We start from the raw sequence: 24636 nt of genomic DNA on the forward strand, positions 1-24636 counted from the left end.
AGGGATAGAAAAGTTTTTTTAAAGGTTTGTAGCATTTCAAAGTGATGGGCCCTTTAAGCCCGTCACAGGGAAATGCACTCCCATTACCTGCTTGGGTCCTAGGACCCTGGAATACATGTGTATCCAGAGCACGCTCCTGATTCTAATGTATGCAATGGCACTGGCCAGCACAGCGTTTGTACTGGTGTCCAGCACCACTGACTGCATGTAATCTTTGAGAATAAGGTGGCTTGTCAATGTCTAAAGTTAAAGAAATGAAAAAAGCGCACATATTCATTTTTTCGAGTCTAGCCCTAAGGACGCTTCTTTACCACATTTCAGATTTGAACACTTTTTATTTGTGATAATCTGCACGTTATTGTCCATATCAGATTTGCGGAAAACATGAGAGCATAGCCCCATTTGTCTGAGAATATAACTAAGATGGCCATTGTACATATTTTTTGTTTTATACCTTCTAGTATTAAATGAGTTGATTTAATTAAATAAAATAAGTGTTGATTTGTGCCACGACCTTTAGTAGTGTTTAAAACATTACAACTTTCTGGGTTAATAGCTGGGTGGGTTTGGATGTCCTCCCATAATTTTTTCTCTCTTTCTCCTTACTCCTTTAGATGAGAGATTTGTTTACCTTGGGTGTAATTTAAAATATGTGGTAGCCAGATTAACATAGTGCACATGTGTTCATTCCAATTATTTGTCTATGCGTAAAAATCTTTGGACCCACATCTGCCAAATCAGTAGTCAACTCTCTGCTTTAACTTATTTGTTTATGTAATTTCCTGTTTTTGTTTTGTTATGTGACATTTTTTTTTTTAGTTTAAAGTGGTTACTCTCATAGGCGATTTCCATCATGAATGTAGAAATATATATCTGACTGGACTAGTGTTTTTAACTATGTGCACTCTACATTTATGTCAACTAGATTTGTAATATTTGTATTATGAAAAAATAAGCATTGTGGCTTTGAGAATTGGTGTCACTCTGAACAACGAACTATACTGTACAGATAGATTTGTATATTTTTTCATTTAAAACATCTAAATGTTTTTGTATGCCAGTGCCCATGTGTTATATCTGGCTATCACTGATAGTTGCATATTGAAGGTTAATCTAATCAATAACAAACCTTTGTATAATGTACCTTCTTGATCCTCTTTTGCTAGTCCCGTGACCACATCAAGATGTTGGACCTGGGGTTGTTTGAACCCTCCAAAGATGTTGGACATAAGGATGATTGAACCCTTCCATTGCCCATGGATGATCCCAATGACGCTGCTTCTTAAATGATAGCCCACTGGCCTGAGGTTCTGTGTAGATTTCAAGAGGACCAATGTGGTTCCAATGACAGATTCAGCTTTTATCCCTAAGGAAGACTGTCTTGATGATAAATTGGGGTCAGCTTAGTAATTACCTATCTTAGATTTGACCATAGGGTATTAGGAAATTTCTTTAAGCCTATGAGAAAAAGAAGGAAACTGTGCCCTCCATATCGGAGCGCTTGTGCCAATTCAGTGTCATGCCATTTGGGTTAATGAGCACTCCTACCACTTTTCAGAGGCATATGGACCATGCCATAAATAGGTTGGAACTCGTTTGTGGTGCCCTTCTAGAATACATATCTGTCTTCAGCAAGAGTGGAGAGGAACAATTGATCCACCTACATAAAGTGTTGCAGGTCCTTCAAGATCTAACCTCCAAGTTTAATAGTTTAAACCAGTGGTATTCAAACCTTTTCATGCTGAGCTACCCTCGAATAAAACTATTGTTGTCGAGCCCCCCAACTATTGTTGTCGAGCCCCCTTGAGTAGAAGTAGTATTGCCGGGCCCTCTAGATGCCAGATTTGCTTATACGTTCTATTGAAATCAAACACCTTTTTGATGAGCCTTGCGCCCCCCCCACTGAAAATCTATTGACTAGAGTGAAGCAAATACCATTGATCCCTTTCCTTGAACCGGCAGGCCCACCAAGTTGCAAGCCCTCAAGGATCCCATGCTCTCAGGAAAGCACTGGCAAACACCCAACATAAAGAGGTGAATGCACTGGACACCAAATGCCAAGGCAAAGTACCCAAAGTAGACAACAAGTTACAACTCCAGACGAAACCCAGAAGTAACATTGGGACTCGAAGGAGTCCATCTACTATCTAAACTGCCTCAAGTGGACACTCTCTGCACTTTACAGTGCTACTTCCAATTAACCAGACAGCGGCGATATATCCCAGCTGCTGCAGGTCTTTTTTATTGGCATGTCAACATCACCAGCATATCTACAGCTGTCCTTGCTTGAAAATCTTCTCCAGCTGAACTGTACCTGCCACTGGGCACCAGACTACAGGAACCATCCCATTGACCTCATTTTATGAGGACACAATCGGTGACAGTCAGCAATAGGAAATTACTGAAGATTTAGAACGGCTATGATCGTTATACTTGGCTTGCCTTCGGAAAGGCACCCGAGCGATCCAAATGCAAAGTTCTATCTGTAACATTGTGTCATATTTGTTAAGTTATGTTGCATTATATTATGTTAATAAACATTTATACTGCGTCCATCACCACTATGTTACCACTGCATCATGACCAGTATCCTACTCATCCTTTTAGGCTACGCTGGGGGTTCTTAGCTACGCTAGCTGTATGAATTCTCAAATCTGGTACCCTAAAATACAACTTTAATATTACGGTTGGGTCTCAAACCTACAGTTAAGAGGTAAGAACCATCCTAGTGACTTTCAGTGCTCCAATTCCCTACCTGCAACTCACATTAACAGTTACTTCACTTTATGACGGGCAGGGGCCTTACCGGGTCAGGAAATGCCCAGGGGCGAATTACACAGTCAGAGCCTTACCATGAGGTGAAGACCATGTTCCGAACCTACTGATTGACTGTGAGGGAGCCACACCCCACCTGCCTGTGCTAATGAGCTATAAAGTATATTTTAGCAATGCCTCTGTCTGGATATTCCAGTATTCAGTAAGAATGTGTTACCTTATTAATGAATAGTGTGTTACTCTGTATTTGTCTTCTCCTCACCATTCCTAATTGTTTCCCTTGAATGCCTTTCTACAGCTACCACTAAGTAAAGCTGGGAAATCTTGATTATTGTTTGTTTGCCTAGGTCTGGGAAAGGAGTCCATACCTTAAACCTAGTTCTGTGATATTCCTCCTAATGTATTAGTCAGAAACATATAAACGTGGCTTTGCAAATGGTGCGTATTACTGCAGAGTCTATCATCAATCCGAATTCCCCTGCTTTCAAATAAAAAGAACATGCACACTCAATGTATAAGAGAATGAACAGCACAAATCAAAACCTGGACAAGTCCATTTTTCCAGCTGATCCAGAAGCTCCGGAATTCATCCCAGGACAGAATTCTTGCTGTGGCGGTACTGGCAACGGGTTCCCCCATTTTACTTGTGGCAATCCAAGTCTTCGCATTCTGATGGCCACCAATGACAATTTCGATCAGCTCAGCCATGTCGTGTGGACCAGAGGATAGTGCAAAATGTGCATCGTTGTGAGCCTTAATAGTCACGCTGAAATGGGTCATCTTTGTCGGCTTCTGGACGTACTGGTACTCAAATTTGTTTGGTGTGGAGATGTGTATTTTTTCTAGTAAGAAAAACAAAAAAGTCATCAGCACTTGTCAGTTGATGCAAGTTTTTTATTCCCACACTACCAAACTTCCTGGTGTTTCTGTTGCAAGACTCCCATAATGGTACATATATGAATCTCTACCTGGATGACTTCATGAATCACATGAATGAATACAGTTAAGTGACTCTGGATTTGATCACTTCATTGTGTTGTGAAGGACATTAGCTTCCCAGTTAGCCCTACCAGCTCAGTCTCAGTGTGAAAATCTACCTACATTTTGAGGCTGGATTAGAGTGCGCACTGAACAGCAGCAGCACTTAAGAGCTCTTGAGTTTTTGTTGCCACCTGGTGTTCACCAATTACGTGCACGAGACAATGGCCCTCATTACGAGGTTGGCGGAAGGGGTTTACCGGCACCGGTAATGGTGCCGGTAAACCCATTCCGCCCTATTACGAGGTCTCCTCACGGGACCCGCAATGGGCGCCTGGTAAAACCAAGCGTCATAAACAGGCCCGTTATTAGCTCCTTCCCCATTCCCATTGAGCCCTATGGGGGCTCAAAGGGGAATGGGGATCGACCGGGTCCCGGTTCCTCGGACGAGGAATTACTGGGTCCGCCAAGGTTGGGATGGCCCGGTAAATCCTCATTTGAGGAACCCGGGCCCGGTATGGGGTAAGGAGGCAACCATGCCGCTAAATGCGGCATGTTTACCTCCAACCTCGTAATGAGCGCCAATGTGCTATTACTGGCTGTGGACCAGGGCATGATTACAGGGATAACTGAACTCCAGCCCATGTGCCTTGCTAACAATGGGGTACATTGTCAAAGGCGAAGTCACCAGGGCGTTGGCTATGCAGCTAATGGCTGTGGTGTCTTTGCTCTAAACTAGGTTGAAGCTGCATGGACCACCCATACCCCACAAGGTGTCAGAACTCAGAGGGATGCCTATTGTGACCCTACCCTCCATTTCCATCAACACAGTGGTCCTTCCACCTTTCTACCAATTGGACACTTGGCATCTCATCTTCCAAGCAGCAGGAAAATGGTTGGGGGAAAGCAAATAGCTTTTCTCTCCATATTAAAATAAGCATATAGGGGTAAAGGCAGGAGGAAACACTACCATGAGACAAGTGAACAACAAAACAAGAAAAACAGCAACCAAACACAAAGACTGCAGCAACAAGCATAATAATACATCAATGTACAAGAGTATGGGCCAAATTGCTTCTGAGATTACAGACATTAAACAAGAAACTATTGCCTCCAAGTTCATGCCAAGGGCAAACGGGCACCCACAAGTAACAAAAACACAACAAGCAGCAAGATAAAAACAACATCATATAAATGATATAAAAGAGATAAAACACAGCATAAAATCAGAAACATAAAAACACAAGGTAAAAAGCCAGAATCTAAAAACACAACAAGTAAAAAATAAAACAACATGAATAAAATCAATAAGGACAAGAGAGGTGATGCAAAAGCAAATCAAATGGAATATGCCAACCAGGTAAGACCATGAAATCAAGACAAAAAGAACGTCTTCAGTGCTTTCTTAAAATATGATTGTGAGGAGGCCACTCTTACTGAGCCAGGCAATTTGTTGTGGATGGGGAAAGGAAATTAAAGGAACATCCCCCGTCCTCTCCAACTTGGCCCGCAGTACCTCCAACAGTTCTCAATGAATGTGTACATTGCCTCTAATTAATGCTTTTTTTATAACATGCAGCACTTTTGCCGTAATTGCCTTTGTACGTGTTGGAGAGTATTCTGAAGTTCAATCGCTCTCACCAGCAGCTAGTGTAAAGCCTTCCGGGCTGATGTGATATGCATTCTTCTACTAATGTTGGATACAATACAAACCACACTTTATTGTAATACTTGAAGTTTAGCCACATATTTCTGTGCAATGTTAACAAAAGGGATGCAACAAAATCAATTTCTGCACCTATGATTGCTCACGCTAAGGTCCAAAGAAGGTTTTTTAGTAAAGGAGTAATCCACGCTTCTTTGATGCAAGTAGGTATAGATGCTGACAAAAACATACATTCTTAAAGTCGGTAATCAGGGGAGCAAAGGCATCCACACAATCTTTAACAATCCTAGAAGGGCATGGATCTCCTGGGCAGTTTGTTGGTTTTAATTCCTGAATCACAGTCTCCACATTCGAAACTGCCACTTCCCTAAAATCAAAGATGTGAGGTACAGGACTTGCCAATGCAGAGAGTTAGGAGGAGGGGGTAAGACAGATTTCCTCTGAGTAACATCTGCTTTAAGAGAAAAAAACGTTCATAAAGAGGTCTCGTTGGATGCTATTGCACCAATCTCGATCCTTAACCATCAATTCTGGTGCCCTAACATCAGGACTCTCAAGTTCCCTTAGAATCAGAAACAATTCTTTAGAATTGGAAGCAGCCTGGGTGATATGATTGTTCAAATACTTTTTGCAATAGAACTCTTATATAGCTTAGCAGACAAATTATAAGATTATTTATCAGTATTAGAGGATGACTTTTGCCAACAACGATAGCCTTTATTCTTTTGAGCCTGCAAGATACGCAGCTCCTAGATGTAGCAGGATTGTGAGGTCCTAGCCGCCAAGACGGATTTACAAATCCTCTTAGGGGCAATAATGTCAAGGGCCGACGATAATATGTGGTTGTATTGTAATGCAAGATCCTCAGAAGACACGCTGCTGGTCAATTTAAGACAAGGTGAATCCAAAAACAGCATAAGTCTGTTAGATGTAATTTTGTGTAAACGTTGCTTAGTTACTGTCTCAAATTTAGGAAACACCTGTGGAATTAAGCCTATAATGCCAACTAAGAACAATACATTACCATGGTGCCACCACGGACATGGTAGATCACCAGAGATTGAAATGGGATACCATGGGTAAATAACCAATCCAAAATGTGGCCATTCCTATGTGCAGGATTTAAGATAACATGCATAAAACCAAGATTAGTGTGAGCCAGATCTAAGGATGCAGCAATATAGTCCTGTGAGTCATGCAGCCACAAGTTAAAATCAACTAAAATAATGACTTTAGCAGAGGTTTTAATGAAAAAATGTAAAAAAGATACAAATTGCTCCTCAAACAAGTCAGTGATGTGAGGTGGCTTATATAAGGATACCAACATTGACTAATCCAAAGTACTGCACAGATTGATGAGCTGGTGTTCCAATGCCTTTTTTTCAAGATGGAAGCTTCTTTAGGTGTCCTGCAAAATCAATTGGTGAATTTTATGAAAATATACTTCCTCTTTTCTTATATCTACTATCCGATATATATGAAGAGTAATTGGGAGGTGGTATATGGAGGACACCTTAGAACTTTTCCACTTGCCCAGTCCCTCTGGTGTAATGGTAACAAACACACAGGCTATGCCAAACCTCCAACTCTGACATTTGAACTTTAGAGCTAGCAAGTTAAGCCTCCCTATACTGACACCGGCCATCCCATTAAGGAGCGTTTCACGCACCTAAACCACCGTTTTATCCAATACGGAGATGTCATGTACCCCAACCAGCCCTTGGAGATACCTGGCTAGGGGTCATAGCAACTACTGCAGACTATTAACCATGGAGCAGGCTGCAATCGGCCACAACCATTTCCCAAAGGCGGCAACCCATTTTGTAGACCCTCATGTTCCTTATTGCAAGCACTGACCAAAACTATGAATAACCCACATTCATATGTTTCTAGCCGAGGAAGGAAGCCCTTTTCCTAGTCACCATAGACCTTTCAGTGTGTGTCTATGACAGTAGCGACCTAATGGAATAAGCAACAGGAGAGGCATAGTTGCCATTGCTATGGAACAAAGGAGTGCAATGCACAGGCATCTGAGGGCTGTGGCCCTGCATCATGGCATCATACTTCAAAATGGTGGGTCAACCTCTTAAGCTCTGGGCTGCCATGTCATGACTAACCATCAGTAATAACTAAGAGGAAGACAGCAAGGGGCTACACATGAGAACCATTAGGGACAGAGACAATCTATCTGAAAGGGAAAAAGAGACAAGGGGAATAGCCAATTCTGGCGAGGGAAGCAAAAGGTCCTGGAAATAACCAATCAGACAGTGATTGAGTTATCAAAACAATCAGCGACTCTATAATGGATCCCAAAACTCAGCAGTAGTTGCCACAGACCATGCTACAGATTTGAAGGTAGAGAGATGAGAGTAGGAACCCAATGTAAAGAGCAAGACCCTGGCAGAGATCATATTGCAAGAGAACCCTGAGGGCTTGCTGAAAACTATAGCTCGGAAACTGGGAGACCAGAGTGGGAGAGAACTCTAAGAGCTTTTTGAGAGTTGTATCTGAAATACTCAGATTAGACTTGGAAAGAAATCTAAGGTCTGACAGAGTTATATGAAAGCATCTTGGAGGAGCAATAGAGCAGCCTAAACAGCTTGTTTAAACCTAAACTGTGCTCTACAGCTTGAGCAAGATTAAACTAAGAAATATTGGCCCAGTAAGGCGACCAGTAGGTAACAATATTGCAGACAGACAAAACCCTAAGTGTAGAAGAAATACTTGCTTGTAGGATTGTGCTTCAAAGTACCGCTACTAACACATGAAGGCGACACGCGGTTGGAGGATTTTCATTTTGTTTGTTGTTGCAGTTATTGTAGTTATTGCTATGCTTTATTATTTTCTTACTGTTTTAAGGAGAAGTTCCTTACTCGGTTAGGCAAGACAATCCTCTCAAATAACTTTGGTAGGCCCCTAATCTTTTGCCATTGCCTATGTTAAATGTATTTCCCTGGATCCCCAATTTGATGCTGAATTATTTTTGTAAATTGGAATGTCTTTTTTCCTAAGATTCACTGAAGACAGCAACCTGTTTTTAATGTGGTGCTTGGAAGTCCATAGGACTACCAGGGCACGGTTCCTGAACAAATGTGCCATAAAGACTCTGGGTGACTTTTGTCACCCACCTCACATATTTCTCAAATCCTGCGATTTGGCCATTGTCGGAGAGTCCTTTACCCGGAGCCTTGCCTGCAGTCCTTGTTGATCAGAACTGCAACCGCAAACAGTGGAAAACCTGAAATTGACATCTGCGCCATCGTCTCCTGAACCTTTTCTTTGCATTGGAGCAGCCTTATTTTCCACTTTGGGTCTTCGGACTGTTAAGATGCTGCTGGTTACATTTTTCTATTTCTTGAAACTGAACAAAACTAGTATCTGAACTGTTGAATTCTTGCTTCAATTCTTTGTTGATGTCTTTCAGGGGTCAACTTGCTGTTTTTAAAATTCAAATTGTGAGAACTTGCCTTTCAAGGCAGATACTTCTGTTTTGCACAAGTTTATATAAATAAAACATTTTCAGTGCTATACTTTGTGGACATTCCTTTGTGTGCCTATGTAACTGTAAATTGTAGTTTAGTTCCACCCCTTGTTATGTTATATTAAAAGCATTTATAACGTGCACGGTCGTCCGAAGGTATCATGGCGCGAGGAGACAAAGGGCCTCATTACACGGTAGGCGGTGAACCATGGCGCTATTAGCGCCATGGTTCATGCCGGTAAAATACCGGCACCGCCTTGGTGGAAAGGGGAATTACTGCCCCATTCCAAGGTTGGCGGGGCGGTAATTCCCCCTTCCACCATTGCCCTTCCCCATTCCCATTTTTGCCCCATAGGGCTCTATGGGAATGGGGAAGGCGCTAATTACGGTACCGCAAATTGCGGTACCGTAATTAGCTCCACTGGTCCCTTTGCGGGTTGGTTTTTAACACCTGCAAAAAGCAGGCGTTAAATTCCCCAACCCGCAAAGGGACCTCGTAGTAAGGCGCTAAGGATTTACCGGTAACTCACCTAGCCAAAAAGGAAAGCTAAACCTATATTAAAGAAGAGAAGCATGACAGAACATTCTGGCTTAACTCTCAGGAAGAGTTAGCAGTCTAATACGATGGTACAATCAGTCCACACAGACTTACCTATAGAAACATATAACACACTGATATACTAGAAAATCTAAAAATATACACGTTTATTATGTTACAGATATAGATCTCTATTTTTTCGAATAGGTACTTGAGCACATAATACACAGTATATGTATACACTATTAATGTCTGTGAGTAGTCTCCTCTCCCCAATACTCTATTGTGGGTCAAAGATAGGCACACAACATATAGTGAGAAGGTGTGGGGGGAGCAAGACATTTTAACCCAAGTTACGAATCCCTACTACCTGCTTAACATTAGAACAATTTCCAAAGGACACAACCTACTAGTATATTTTACATGCCCTGTACCTGATTGTAAGCACACAACACATATATATGGGCCTCATTACACGGATGGCGGTAAGGATTTACCGGTACCGGTAAATTACCGGTACCGGTAAATCCTGACCGCCTTACTACGAGGTCCCTTTGCGGGTTGGGGGATTTAACGCCTGCTATTTGCAGGCGTTAAAATCCCACCCGCAAAGGGACCTCGGAGCTAATTACGGCACCGCAAAATTCCGGTGCCGTAATTAGCGCCTTCCCCATTCCCATAGAGCCCTATGGGGCAGAAATGGGAATGGGGAAGGGCAATGGTGGAAGGGGGATTTACCGCCCCTCCAACCTTGGAATGGGGTGGTAAATCCCCTTTCCACCAAGGCGGTGCCGGTATTTTACCGGCATGAGCCATGGCGCTAATAGCGCCATGGCTCACCACCTACCGTGTAATGAGGCCCTAAAAACAACACATGTAGACAAAGGATGGGAAGAAAAAGGAACCACACAGGTAGAATAGTCCTATGGCCAACACCAACATCCCACATGCATCTAGCGTATTACATTTTTTAAATGATACAAATGCACACATTCCCAATCGAAGATCCGACTGGAGCTAAATAGTGGCACAGACGCCAAAATGAGATACAAAATGAGATGCAGTGTAATCATGCATTCATGTTTACAGGAGAGAAAAGCAGAACTTTCAAAAATAAATTAAAAATCCTGCTAAGCACTAAAAGTCTTGTTTTTGGCCTAGATTGGGCCTCATTACACGGACGGCGGTAAGGGTTAACGGTCACCGTTAATGGCAACGGTGACCGTTAACCCTTACCGCCGTACTACGAGGTCCCTTAGCGGGTTGGTGCTTTAACGCCTGCTTTTTGCAGGCGTTAAAAACCAACCCGCTAAGGGACCTCGGAGCTAATTACGGCACCGCAAAATTGCGGTGCCGTAATTAGCGCCTTCCCCATTCCCATAGAGCCCTATGGGGCAGAAATGGGAATGTGGAAGGGCAATGGCGGAAGGGGGATTTACCGCCCCACCAACCCTGGAATGGGGCGGTAAATCCCCTTTCCGCCAAGGCGGTGCCGGTATTTTACCAGCATGAGCCATGGCGCTAATAGCGCCATGGCTCACCGCCTTCCGTGTAATGAGGCCCATTTTACCCCACAGGTGCATATTTGGAAGCAGAAAACCCCAGGGTGGACCTGAGGCGACCTTAATCATGTGATCCAGTTCTTGGTTCTAGAACCAAAAGGCCTAGGAAAGGATGCAGCAAAGCAGGAAGACCCCACCCCTCAATGTTATCCAAGAAAATGTGGTAAAGGCCTGCTTCCGATAAGCATTTACTCTGGAACAGAGGGAACCCTGAGGGTGAGTACTGAGAACAAGTGCACACCCCATGGCCCAGAGATACAGTGTTAGTTTCAAGGAAAACAGCTCTAGCAAGGTGAACAAAAACACATAGGTACAGAGCTTTCCCCTTGATGCAGTTTAGACGATCATGTGCACAGGGACTTGAATCCTTGCCCAACGACAACCCGGACAAGTGCAATGAAGAACAAAGGGTCTTCCCAAGTCGGAGCCCCACAAGCCAGTAGGAAAAATATTGTAATTTTAGATTCAGACAGCCGAAGGAACCTGTGAATACAGACTCCGGCGGCTCTATGGATAAATGGGGATGGTGGCATAGCAGAAACAAATCCCCGCACAGGAACAAAGGATGATTGCAATATAGGATGGTCGAAGTAGCAGATGAAGAGGGATAGTTGTGTCCCACTACCCTTTTTAAGCTTCTGCAGCTACTCATAGCAAGGTGGAGAGTCTGGAGGAAAAAGACAGGCAAAAAGACCTGCAGAGGGTCTCACTTGGATGACCCGACTCAGCACCAAGGTGGAGTCCACATGAGGATGTAGTAATCCCACTCTAGACCTCTAGCAGCAGAAAACCCAAACCACTGCACCCAACCAGTAAAGACAGATGATGGCTTAAAACGTCATAGCTGGCAGGAAAATAGCCAAAACCTCCTCCAGCAATTTGCTTCTTCCAAGTTCCAAGATGAGAGCAGCAGGAAAAAGAGCAGGGGCAGGGAAGACCCTTACGTACCACCACTCCTAGATGCTGGACAAAGCCAGCCCACCAATCACAAGAGGGGTCTAGGGACGAAGAGGGTTCAGGTGGCCAACCATTCTAGTAGGCCAGTAGAACTGCCACTCAGCACAGACCACCCCCGTGGGATATGAGCGGGAAAGCCCAGGGATCTAGGCTGGTCTAATCTACTATATAAAAAATATAAAAAACAATATAGAAGTTTCTATGCAGACTCACAAAGAGCCCACATGATCAGAAGGACGGTTTTAGGCCTACCTTGTGGTTGCCTTGAACAAAGGAAGCCTTAAATACAAAATTGCTGAGAGCAGGATTACAAAATTCCATTGGTACCTAAATGGCACCGAAAAGGGTACATTGGACCATCAATGCATTAAAATGGTTTTCATCCCTGATGGAGCCAAAACTGAAGTACAGTAGCCACCCACATACTCCCTAAAACCAATGTAGGGTTATCGAACCACCCTATGGCAATAACTGAGTGTGTGCGATGCAGCCCTGGGACTGTAAGCCTTTTGGGTGATCCAGGAACATATTCCATAAGTGAAGGAAAAATTGTTGCAATAGTAGGGGGACTGCGGGTGATGTCCTGCTGGCCACCAAATATTGATGAAAGATCCAAAAAAAAGAGATTAGAAAACTCAAAAAGTTGAGGGGTCCTAGAAAGTGGCCCTAGAATTCCTGAAAGAGGAATTCTGTCTTAACTTTGTAACTAATTCTGCTGATTGTGTGATGTATTTTCCTGAGGTGTAATACCTTGGTGCTCTCAGCATAAATGTTTCTTTTCTTCAAGTAGTCTCTCGCTGTGTTTTAGAAAAGCTTGCTCCTCCACACACTCCTAGGCATGCTCTGATTTTGAAGTAATTAGCTGTGGAGTACCACAGGGGGCTTGTCTCTCACTGGTTTTCTTTATCATTTTCTGACACAGCCTCTGCAATGCCTTGGATGTACTGTGGGTAAATTTCTCCAACTATGCAGATGACACTCCGCTCATTATAGAGCTGAGTGGTGTCTGCAGAGAAGATAGAGAAGATACACAAGGCTATTCAAACTCGGATGATAATGAATGGCCTCTGCCTCAATGCTAAAGAAAACAAGTTTTTGATCTTTGGATCGACACAGGCACGAGCCAAACTTACAGATTTATATGAAAACGTTGCCATAGAAGGACACTATATCAAAGTGTTCCCTAAGGTGAAGACATTGGGAGTGATCCTAGAGACTTCGCTGGGCTTTGAAGCACATGTGAATAATGTGGTCCAGAAAGCCCAATACCATCTAAGGCTACACAGAGTGGTTAGGCCGTATGTGTCAGTAGTAAACTGCGCAACACTGGTGAGAGCAGTTGTTATGCCTAGGCTGGATCACTGTAGTGCCCTTCTTGCAGGAGCCAACAAGGGATGCATCAAAAAACTTCAAACACTCCAAAATGATGCAATCCGTATTATCAAGGGCACTACAAGACGAGACCCGGTATCTATACATAGGAAGGAGCTCCACTGGCTCTCAATGAATACGAGAATATGTTTTAAACTTAATTCAATTGTACATAAATGCATTCATGGAAAGGCACCACAGTACTTGCAGGACAGATTAGTCCTGGAATGTACTGACAAAGTCACGTGGTCAAAAGACTCTATGGGCCTCATTACGAGTTTGGAGGTAGTCATGGTGCTATTAGCACCGTGGCTGCCTCCAAACCGGGCTCCATTACCGGGTTCCTTCAATGAGGAATAACCGGGTCATTCCAACATTGGAGGACCCGGTAATTTCTCCTTGAAGGAACCATTCCCCATTCCCATTTGAGCCCCCATAGGGCTCAATGGGAATGGGGAGGGAGGTAATAAAGGGCACATTACAAATGGCCAATTATTACCTCCCTCTTCCCCTCGCGGGACCCGGAAAGGGCGTCTGGTTTTACCAGACGTATGTTCCGAGTCCCGCAAAGGGAACCTCGTAATAGGCGCTCCCGTAATGAAGGGTGCCGGTACCGGCACACTTCATTACAGGAGCGCTAGGGTCGTAATAGACCCTATGCGTCTAATCCAGCCAAGATACAAAAGGGTCCGAGGTAACAGAAAATTCTTTGCCTCACAGGCAGGGATGATGTGGAAAAAACTCCCAGTGGAAATGCGCCGAGAAGCAAATAAAATTGTTTTCAGAAAAAGTCTTAAAACACTATTGTTTGTCTAATTACTACATGATAGTACTTCCTATCCTTCCTGTTCGATGTATGTGCCCTGATGCAGGCAGGCTCCAGCGCAATATAAGTAAATAAACATAGGGACTCATTACCTCTTTGGAGGCAGCCATGGTGCTGCTAGCACCATGGCTGCCCCCAAAATCGTGTCTGGGTCCGGGTTCCCTGAATGGGGAAATACCAGCCCATTCCGACTTTGGAAGGCCCGGTATTTCCTCCTTCCGGGAACCCGGGCCAGGTCCTTCCCCATTCCCATTCGAGCCCCCATAGGGCTCAATGGGAATGGGGAGGGAGCTAACAACGGGCCCGTAACAACGGGCCCGTTAATTACGGGCCCGTTGTTAGCTCCCTGGTCCCCTCGCAGGACCCGCTATGGGCGTCTGGAAAAACCAGACGTCCAGAGCGGGTCCAGCGAGGGGACCTCGTAATAGTGCAGAGTGGGTTTAACGGCGCGTTAAACCCATTAAGCACTAGTCGTAATGAGGCCCATAAACAGCATTTACTGGGATGTGTGCATTGTATTATCAAAATAGTGTTTCCTAACGGTCTAGAATTACTGTGACTTTGTTGGCATTGGTATCTTGATATGATATGATGTGGTTATTTATAATGCGCTTAATACCCATAGTTTTCTAAGCACGGACCCGGGGATCGAACCTGTGGTGCTCTTTGTCATCTTGCTTCCAAGGCGATCATGTTGCCCCCGAGCTATCCTCCCAAGACAGAAGACAGTAATGATTTTTGTTACTGCGTATTTAATGTATGGTCCCCTTCTCTTCCCACCTCTTCTCTCCATATGCAATGTGCATATAGTTGGGCAGCGGACCTACATACAATATAATGACATTTTGTTTGTTTTATAATGCACCAGGGTGATTCTGTCACCCTACTTATGTGGTGGAGAGTGGGTTTGTAGCAGCTGTAATTTAGGTGTGCAGTACCTTTTACTGCATTAGAATCTGAATGCACTAGTATGGTATAGAAAAACAAAAGAGGTGATGGCTGGAAAGATTAGAGCCAATTTTAACCTCTGGCGTTGCCCTGGGCAACCCTCCAGACCATCGTTCTTCGCCTGCCAAGCCATTACAAAAGGGGAAAGACCATATGGGGTGGGGCCAATTCTGATTTGTATATGTTTTTTACGCTTTTGCAATGGCTTGGCAGGCAAAGAACGATGGTCTGGAGGGTTTGCCCAGAGCAATGCCAGAGGTTCACATTAATTTGAAACCTTCCAGCCATCACTTCTTTTGTTTTGCTGTAGTCACCCTGAGTGGGACTGGTATGCTCAGATGTGGCTCCCGTTGCTGCCGAGCCTAGAGACCCAATCTACTCCTCACTGATGTGGTCTCATGTAGAAGGGATCTGACCAAGCAGTTTGGACTGCCGTCTTTGCGGTGGGACCAAGTCCGATTTGCATATGGTCTTTCCCCTTTTGTAATGGCTTGGCAGGCGAAGAACGATAGTTTGGAGGGTTGCCCAGAGCAATTGCAGAGGTTCAGATTAATTTGAAACCTGCCAGCTATCATCTCTTTTGTTTTGCTGCACTAGTATGGTAGCCATTAGGGTACTGTGTTTTGGAAGCCCTACTACAGCCCATTTATTTTTGCACCATCCCTTTATCTGCGTGCACCCAAAGGCAGGTGTAAATGCTGTTATGTTGACGTGGGCTGACTCAGAGAGCTCAGCATCCTCTAGTGGTTTAAACTGGGTTAGCATGGTTTTCTGCCCCAGACATGCCCAAAAAACATCCTATTTGGGTGGACAGGAGTGTTTGGCGGTTTTAAGGGCCAGCCTTTGTATGTGGGATGCGATTGGAGGGTTGACTTAGGCCAGCCCCTAGTTGATGTGTTTATTTAGAGGCGTGTGGTGAGACGAGTAAATGATACATATTACTCAGATAATTAAAGTATCTTTATTACTCCTAGATAAATACCAGAACACAAAAGTTGAGCATGCTAGAAAACTCAACAGCTTAACAGACGGGCACTGCCAAGCACGTTATGTACAAATGCAGAAAAACTACATCACAGAGTCAGGAAGGCTACAAAAATTGCCTTTTTTATTTCCGCCCAAACATGAAGTGAAAAAGAAACAGACATTTCGCTGTACACAGCTTAATTATGGTATTTGAAGTAGTTGTAGCACGCACACAACGAACTTAGGGCCTCATTACACGGTAGGCGGTAACCATGGTTAGCGCCATGTTTGCTGCCGGTATTTTACCGTGTCCGCCTTGATGGATGGCAGAATTACCACTCTACTCCAAGGTGAGCGGGTGCGGTAATTCCTCATTCACCAAGGCTCTTCCCCATTCCCTTTATGCCCTCATAGGGCATAATGGGAATGGGGAAGGTGCTAATTACGGTACCGCAAATTGCGGTACCGTAATTAGCTCCGAGGTCCCTTTGCGGCACCCAACTTTAACGGCTGGTAACAGCAGCCGTTTAAGTCGGGTCCCGCAAAGGGAACTCGTAGTAAGGCGGTAGGGGTTTACCGGTAGCAGTGCTCTTACCGGTACCGGTAAAGCCCTACCGCCTACCGTGCAATGAGGCCCTTAATCATGTACTGACGCAGATGGTAACATTTATAGCAAGAATACATAATCATATTTTTTATTTTTTTTAAAAATGTTTTATTTTTTATTTTATTTGGATTTGTATATCGCACATCGCAGGGGCATCGTGGCGCTGAAGCAATCTTAACTTGTTATAGGCATACATGGTATACTTATAAGAAACAATGCAGAACATGTTAGCATATATACATACAATTGTGCTTATATACATACATTTGTGAAATACAGTAGGATAGGTAAGGTCGGGTGGAGTTAGTTAAACAGCGTGGTTTTGAGAAGTCTGCGGAAGATATGGTATGAGTTTTCGTTCCTAAGCGCGGTGGGGAGTGCGTTCCAATTTTTGGGTATTGAATCATACTGAGAACAGATGACAGAACTTAAAAACAAAGCTTGATTCCAAGATGGCCACCAACACCAGGTAGACGTGCCAGCGGCGCTCCTGATACCCCCAGGCAACACAAGGCGGTTCCACCACCCCGCGGCAGTTGCTGTCATGATGCCTACCCCCGGAGCACCAGGCCAGGCCCAGCACCCCCGGGAGCAGGCATCATGCCCCTGGGTAAAAGCCCAGCGGCCCCTTATAGGGGCTCTTTGGACTCTGTCCTGGCGCCGTTGGCGCCAGGCTCATGTTGGACATCAGTCCTGGTGCCATAGGCGCCAGGCTCATAAAGGAAGGTGTTTTGTGCACTTACCTGATGCAGACCATGCTGCAAGATTCAGGCCTCCCTGAGACCTGAAAGGGACTATTTTTTCATTGGGACTATTTTGACACTCGGGCATGGCCAGGGAAGGATACTTACCTGGAACCACTTTGGGGGCTATTTAAGCCATGCCCAGACAGTAGCTCACGCTTCGTGTTGTTCTGCATCCAAGCAGCTGAACGCTCACCGTGTCTGCTCCTGCATCTGGTCTCCAGCCACGCCCGCCTCGATCCTGGAACACCTGTAAGGAAAGAAGAGAAGAGAAAGGTGAAGACCAAGAATTTTATCAAAACTTCTTACCTGCATCCGGAACCTTCACGCCAACGTTCCTGTTCCTGAGAAAAGACTTTCATTTAAAAGCACTGCGTTGCTCGCTGCAGCGCCGCGCTTCACTCACCTGTCCGCGGGAGTTCTTCTGGCTCCACCGCGACTGTCTGCACCGGTCGCCACATCTCTGCGCCTAGGGGAGAGAAGAAGAGACAAAAGGTGAGCAGAAGGAACATATGAGGAAAGCCTAATTTTCCGCCATAACACTTACCGGTCTTCTGTTGGTGGACCATTCCTCATTTCGGGTCGGCGCCGCTTCGTTGGCAGGTACCGTCCCTATGGGGAAAGGACAAAAGACATTACTGGAGGAATATAAAGACATTAAGAGGGATCGCCTCCATCGCTAACTCACCTGAGTTTACCATCGGCAATTCAATCCCTCAACGCATCGCCTTCATTCTGCACCTGAAATAAAGGACAGATCACAGGTTAGGAAGGCAACAGAAAAGGAGGGTCAACACTTGAACTTTTGTAATCTTCATACTTACGGCGTTCCGCTCGGAAAAGTCAAGTGGATTTTGCCAGCGCCATTCTGAAAACCAGTGAAGTAACTGGACTAACACGCGCCCCTGCACCAGAAGCAGGATGGAGAGTTCATCCTTTCAAACCATAAGGTGAGCTTCAACCGGGGATTTCGGAGAAAGTTAGAGAAGAACGAAAAGGGGAAGGGGGGAGCAAGCACACTATTCTGCAGACTGTTAATCCCCTTTCTCATCTGCAGAAGGATATTCGTACGGGCCAGACAAGCAAGATTTGAGGGTCCTGTTCAGTCGGTGTTCCGAGTTCTGCGCATCACGCTCGAAGAGGCCACAGCAACCCAGACTAGACCAGCGCCTCCGTGGGAGTCAGGTGAGCGTTACAGAACGCGAAGCCTTCTTACAAATTCCCACCCAGGCGCTATGGAAACTTCTGAGACTGATCAGTTGGCCCAACTACTGGGGGAATTACGGGCCGAAGTACACGCCGCTCGTCAAGAGACTAATGCTCTCAGGAGGGAAGTGATTGTATCAAAGGAAAGAACTGATGACCTGGCTAGACAGTTTTTGCAAGGTCAAGCTGGACACACTCCTCTACCCGGTTCCGGGGGGAACCCCGCTCCTGTGGTTCCCAGTAACCCTGTGCAGATTAATCTACCTGGAAACATGCCGCTGGCCCCACCCGAACGCTTTGCTGGGGACCCCAAACGATTTGCCGTATTCATAAATCAGTGTCGTTTGCACTTCCTATGCAGACCTGGGACCTTCCCTAATGACCAGACCAAGGTAGCCTTTATATTGTCATATCTCAGCGGCTGTGCTGCCGATTGGTCAGTTCCACTGGTTACTCAAGATGACCCGATTCTCCGTGATTTTCAAGGATTTCAAGCAAGCATGGAAAGATTATTTGCTCGACACTCTCAGGGGCAGGCTCTGGATGACAAACTCCTATCCCTGCGACAGGGCAATCAGGACCTCCTATCCTACATTTCAACCTTTAATAGACTAATTGTGGAAACTGGGTGGCCAGAGGATAAAAGGATCACGTTATTTTATCGAGGTCTACGCGGAGAACTTAAAGATGTCCTGGCCCAAGTTGTAAATCCGCCCCAAGAATGCACAGAATATGTAGACTTAGTGGTCCAATTGCATCACAGACTTCAAAACAGAAAAGCAGATCGGTCCAAGTTTGAGACCCGGGTGTTGGTCAAGACCCACGCTAACCCCAAGGGTGCTGATGTCTCTGAGCCTATGCAAATCGGAGGGGTTAAAGGACCTTTAACTCAAAAAGAACGTGAAAGAAGACGGCAGATGCAATTATGTCTTTATTGTGGGTCCTCTGGACACTTTCTACGAGATTGCCCGGCAAAACCGCCCAAGAAGGTGGTAGGAGCCGCTGATAAAAACCATGAAGACTCATAAAGGCATACATCGATAGTGGGGCTATAGGAAATTATGTGGATCGTGAATTGGTCTCTAGGATTAACCTCCCTCTGCGTCCTAAAACCTCCAAAGATGTCATCACCACAGTCGATCGAACCGAAATTGCCTCTGGACCGGTAACACATTCCACTGCTGAGATGACACTTATAGGTCCCGACGGCCATCGGGAGGCAGTTGTGTTTGATGTAATCAAGGCTCCACAGCTTCAGGTTATTCTCGGAATCCCTTGGTTAGAGACACATAATCCTCGAATAGATTGGCGAGCGAAGAGAATAACCTTCCCGGAGTGTGCACAAACCTGCTACCCAGAAAATCTGAAGATTAGTCTAGCGTCTGTACCCTCTGTCTCCATGCAACTACCTCCGGAATACCAAGACTTTCAGGACGTCTTCCAAAAGGAACAGGCCAACACGTTACCTCCCCACAGATCGTACGATTGTCAAATCGATCTGGTGCCCGGTGCACAACCCCCTTGTAGCAGGATTTATGCCCTTACTGAACCTGAGAATCTGCATTTGAGACAATATTTAGATCAATACCTAGCCAATGGTTTCATTCGCCCTTCAAAGTCTCCGGCATCCTTGGCTTTGTTCTTCGTGCCCAAATAAGAAGGCGACCTTAGAACTTGTATCGACTATCGCGCATTGAACCAGATAACTGTTAAAAACCGTTACCCTCTGCCTCTGATCCCTGAACTCCTTGACCAGGTGAAGGACGCTTGCGTATACACCAAGTTAGATCTCCGGGGAGCTTATCATCTGGTGCGAGTAAAAGAAGGCGACGAATGGAAAACGGCCTTCCGTACAAAATATGGATTATTCGAATATCAGGTGATGCCTTTTGGGTTGTGCAACGCGCCTGCTGCCTTCCAATTCTTCATGAACGATGTCCTTCGGGAACTCATCGATGTTTTTTGTTGTCGTATATATCGATGACATTCTTGTGTACACCTCTTCGGAATCTGATCACAGAAGGCATGTCAGGGCCGTCCTTGAGAAATTGCGCCAGCACAAACTGTTTGCAAAGCTGGAAAAGTGCGTTTTCCATACCACCGAGGTTGAGTTTCTTGGATTCATCCTGACACCTAAAGGGGTCCGCATGGACTCACGAAAAGTGGATGCCATCCTCAAATGGCCATCACCCAGTTCGGTGAAAGGTGTCCAAAGCATGCTTGGTTTTGCTAATTTTTATCGCAGATTTATCCCGGAATTTTCACGTGTGGTACAACCAATCACTGCACTCTTGTGAAAAAATAAACGCTTCGAATGGACCGAGGAAGCCGAACAGGCCTTTCAGGAATTGAAAGCTAAATTCACGTCCGCACCTATTTTGAAGCACCCGCGTCGCGATCTCCCAAATATAGTCGAAACCGACGCGTCCAGCTTAGCCATGGGAGCTGTCCTGTCTCAGAGAGACCCTGAAACCAACCAACTGCACCCCGTAGCATTTTCGTCCAGAAAGTTCTCGCCGCCTGAGGTAAATTATGCAATCACCGACAAGGAATTATTAGCCATTAAGTCCGCCTTTAAGGCTTGGCGGCATTATCTTCTTGGCGCCAGGCATACCATCACCGTGATCACTGATCACCGAAACTTACAATATTTAAAAACTGCCAAGGCTCAATCGTCACGTCAGCTCCGATGGGCTTTGTACTTTGCTGAGTTCGATTTTGTAATCACTTACCGCCCCGGCTGTAAGAATGGCAAAGCGGACGCGCTATCTCGAATAGGAATGGGAGAAATAGACACAAACTCAGAACCTGTGCCGATAATTCCTGAACAAAGAATTTTGGGGATAACCTCTTTACAAACCCTTGAAGACATTCAAGCACGGGTAAAACAACTCCTGGACTCTACAGCCTTGCAGGATTGGATCCAAAGGGGGTCTTACTTTTCGGTCAACGATGGCCTACCTTACTTCCAAGGACGCTTATTTCTGCCAGAAAAGGAGTTGCAAGAACTGGTTATTTCCCGTCATCATGATACCCTGATGGAAGGACATCCTGGCATTGCCAAAACTGAGGAAAAAATTAAACAACAATTCTGGTGGCCTTCCTGGCGAAAGGATATTAAATCTTCCGTGATGTCCTGTGGAGTTTGCGCCCAAAACAAAGGCAAAAAGACAAAACCCACCGGTCTTCTTCAGCCTTTAGACATTCCACCAGCACCTTGGCACACCTTGTCACTAGATTTTATCACGGACCTGCCCCCTTGTAATGGATACAATACTATTCTGGTTGTGGTGGATTTATTTTCCAAGATGGCCCATTTTATTCCGTTGAAAGGATTACCTTCAGCTTCTGTCCTAGCCAAGGAATTCCTCGAAAATATCATCCGTTTGCATGGATTCCCGTCCATACTAGTCTCCGACCGGGGAAGCCAGTTTATTTCTCATTTTTGGAGAAAGTGTTGTCAACTGGCACAAATCGACGTAAGACTCTCAACCAGCCACCACCCACATACCGATGGTCAGACGGAGAGAACGAACCAGACCCTTGAACAATACCTACGATGTATGTTGCACCAATCGGAGAGTAATTGGAAGGATATTTTATGGGTGGCCGAATATGCATGCAATAACTCGGTACACTATGGAACTGGACAAAGCCCCTTTTATACCCTATATGGACATCACCCTCGTACTTCAGACCTGGACTCACCTCTGAGCCTTGAAATGCCCGCAGTGGACCATTTGCATTCCACGATAACTCAAGCCTTCAAGGATGCAACTGCACATTTGCAACAAGCGAAAGGGAAATACAAAAAAAATGCGGATCTGCATCGGAGTGAGGCGCCTCCATACCAAATAGGGGATCAAGTATGGTTGGCTACCAAACACTTATTACTCAAGGGACCCCGAACCTTTAATCCAAGGTATTTGGGCCCTTACTCGATCAAAGCTATAATTAACCCAGTGGCAGTCAAGCTCGATCTACCAGCTAACATGCCGATTCACCCCGTTTTTCATGTGTCACTTTTGAAACCAGTGCAACCAGGAACCAGATTAATAAAGCCACCAGAACCAATCCAGATAGATGGGGAGCCGGAAGTTGAGGTGAAGAACATTTTGGATTGTAAGATTTCAAAATCAAAACATTTCTATCTAATTGATTGGAAAGGGTACGGGCCTCAGGAAAGATCTTGGGAACCCAGCGACCACGTACATGCACCTCGGCTGGTAAAAAGGTTCCATCGGAATTTCCCAAACAAACCGAAACCTCCAGAGGGAACGACCTTGGGAGGGGCCTTGGGGGGGAGTGCTGTCATGATGCCTACCCCCGGAGCACCAGGCCAGGCCCAGCACCCCCGGGAGCAGGCATCATGCCCCCGGGTAAAAGCCCAGCGGCCCCTTATAGGGGCTCTTTGGACTCTGTCCTGGCGCCGTTGGCGCCAGGCTCATGTTGGACATCAGTCCTGGCGCCATAGGCGCCAGGCTCATAAAGGAAGGTGTTTTGTGCACTTACCTGATGCAGACCATGCTGCAAGATTCAGGCCTCCCTGAGACCTGAAAGGGACTATTTTTTCATTGGGACTATTTTGCCACTCGGGCGTGGCCAGGGAAGGATACTTACCTGGAACTACTTTGGGGGCTATTTAAGCCACGCCCAGACAGTAGCTCACGCTTCGCGTTGTTCTGCATCCAAGCAGCTGAACGCTCACCGTGTCTGCTCCTGCATCTGGTCTCCAGCCACGCCCGCCTCGATCCTGGAACACCTGTAAGGAAAGAAGAGAAGAGAAAGGTGAAGACCAAGAATTTTATCAAAACTTCTTACCTGCATCCGGAACCTTCATGCCAGCGTTCCTGTTCCTGAGAAAAGACTTTCATTTAAAAGCACTGCGTTGCTCGCTGCAGCGCCGCGCTTCACTCACCTGTCCGCGGGAGTTCTTCTGGCTCCACCGCGACTGTCTGCACCGGTCGCCACATCTCTTCGCCTAGGGAAGAGAAGAAGAGACAAAAGGTGAGCAGAAGGAACATATGAGGAAAGCCTAATTTTCCGCCATAACACTTACCGGTCTTCTGTTGGTGGACCATTCCTCATTTCGGGTCGGCGCCGCTTCGTTGGCAGGTACCGCACCCAGGCCCCTATGGGGAAAGGACAAAAGACATTACTGGAGGAATATAAAGACATTAAGAGGGATCGCCTCCATCGCTAACTCACCTGAGTTTACCATCGGCAATTCAATCCCTCAACACATCGCCTTCATTCTGCACCTGAAATAAAGGACAGATCACAGGTTAGGAAGGCAACAGAAAAGGAGGCTCAACACTTGAACTTTTGTAATCTTCATACTTACGGCGTTCCGCTCGGAAAAGTCAAGTGGATTTTGCCAGCGCCATTCTGAAAACCAGTGAAGTAACTGGACTAACACGCGCCCCTGCACCAGAAGCAGGATGGAGAGTTCATCCTTTCAAACCATGAGGTGAGCTTCAACCGGGGATTTCGGAGAAAGTTAGAGAAGAACGAAGGGGGGAAGGGGGGAGCAAGCACACTATTCTGCAGACTGTTAATCCCCTTTCTCATCTGCAGAAGGATATTCCTACGGGCCAGACAAGCAAGATTTGAGGGTCCTGTTCAGTCGGTGTTCCGAGTTCTGCGCATCACGCTCGAAGAGGCCACAGCAACCCAGACTAGACCAGCGCCTCCGTGGGAGTGAGGTGAGCGTTACAGTTGCCATATCCCGCAAAAATATGGAGAAGGCAGCGCCGTCACAGGTCGGCGAATCGTGAGCCAGGAAATAGCAGAATTCGCCTACACTGGAAACTGCGCCATAAGGGAGGAGGAGCCCGGCGGAGAGACCTGGGCTAGAGGCCTGGAGAAGCTGGTAGCACAGTAGGACTCACTGTGGAGCGTGCTTGCGGCCAGAGGTGGCAGGACAGTTAGCCGTGAGCGGGCAGAGCCCCTCCGGAGAACGGAGGGAAGAGGGACCGGCAGTCAGCGGAGCGGAGCCAGGTTCGGAGGGAC

The 24636-nt window shown here is 45.8% G+C and overlaps 2 protein-coding genes across 5 annotated transcripts in view; one reads left to right on the top strand and one right to left on the bottom strand.

Moving 5' to 3' along the window:
• CPAMD8 (C3 and PZP like alpha-2-macroglobulin domain containing 8) overlaps window positions 1–24636 on the bottom strand; it is a 1947746-nt gene that overhangs the window by 721641 nt on the left and 1201469 nt on the right. For both annotated transcript variants that reach the window (XM_069649211.1, XM_069649210.1), the window contains exon 24: window positions 3319–3617. In XM_069649211.1, coding sequence (XP_069505312.1) covers window positions 3319–3617 — 299 coding nt within the window. The remainder of the gene's footprint in view (window positions 1–3318; window positions 3618–24636) is intronic.
• Window positions 1–24636, top strand: part of LOC138571718 (uncharacterized) — a 662275-nt gene that overhangs the window by 42605 nt on the left and 595034 nt on the right. Inside the window, exon 4 of one of the 3 annotated variants that reach the window (XR_011303895.1) lies at window positions 1167–8947. The exons of the other annotated variants lie outside the window; for them this stretch is intronic. The gene's annotated coding sequence lies outside the window, so the exon portion shown is untranslated. Of the gene's footprint in view, window positions 1–1166; window positions 8948–24636 lie in introns of those variants that run through there. 3 annotated transcript variants of the gene reach the window in all.

This window comes from Ambystoma mexicanum, chromosome 1p (genome assembly GCF_040938575.1).
Source record: "Ambystoma mexicanum isolate Mex_15411 chromosome 1p, UKY_AmexF1_1, whole genome shotgun sequence".
NCBI classification, from domain to species: Eukaryota; Metazoa; Chordata; class Amphibia; order Caudata; family Ambystomatidae; genus Ambystoma; species Ambystoma mexicanum.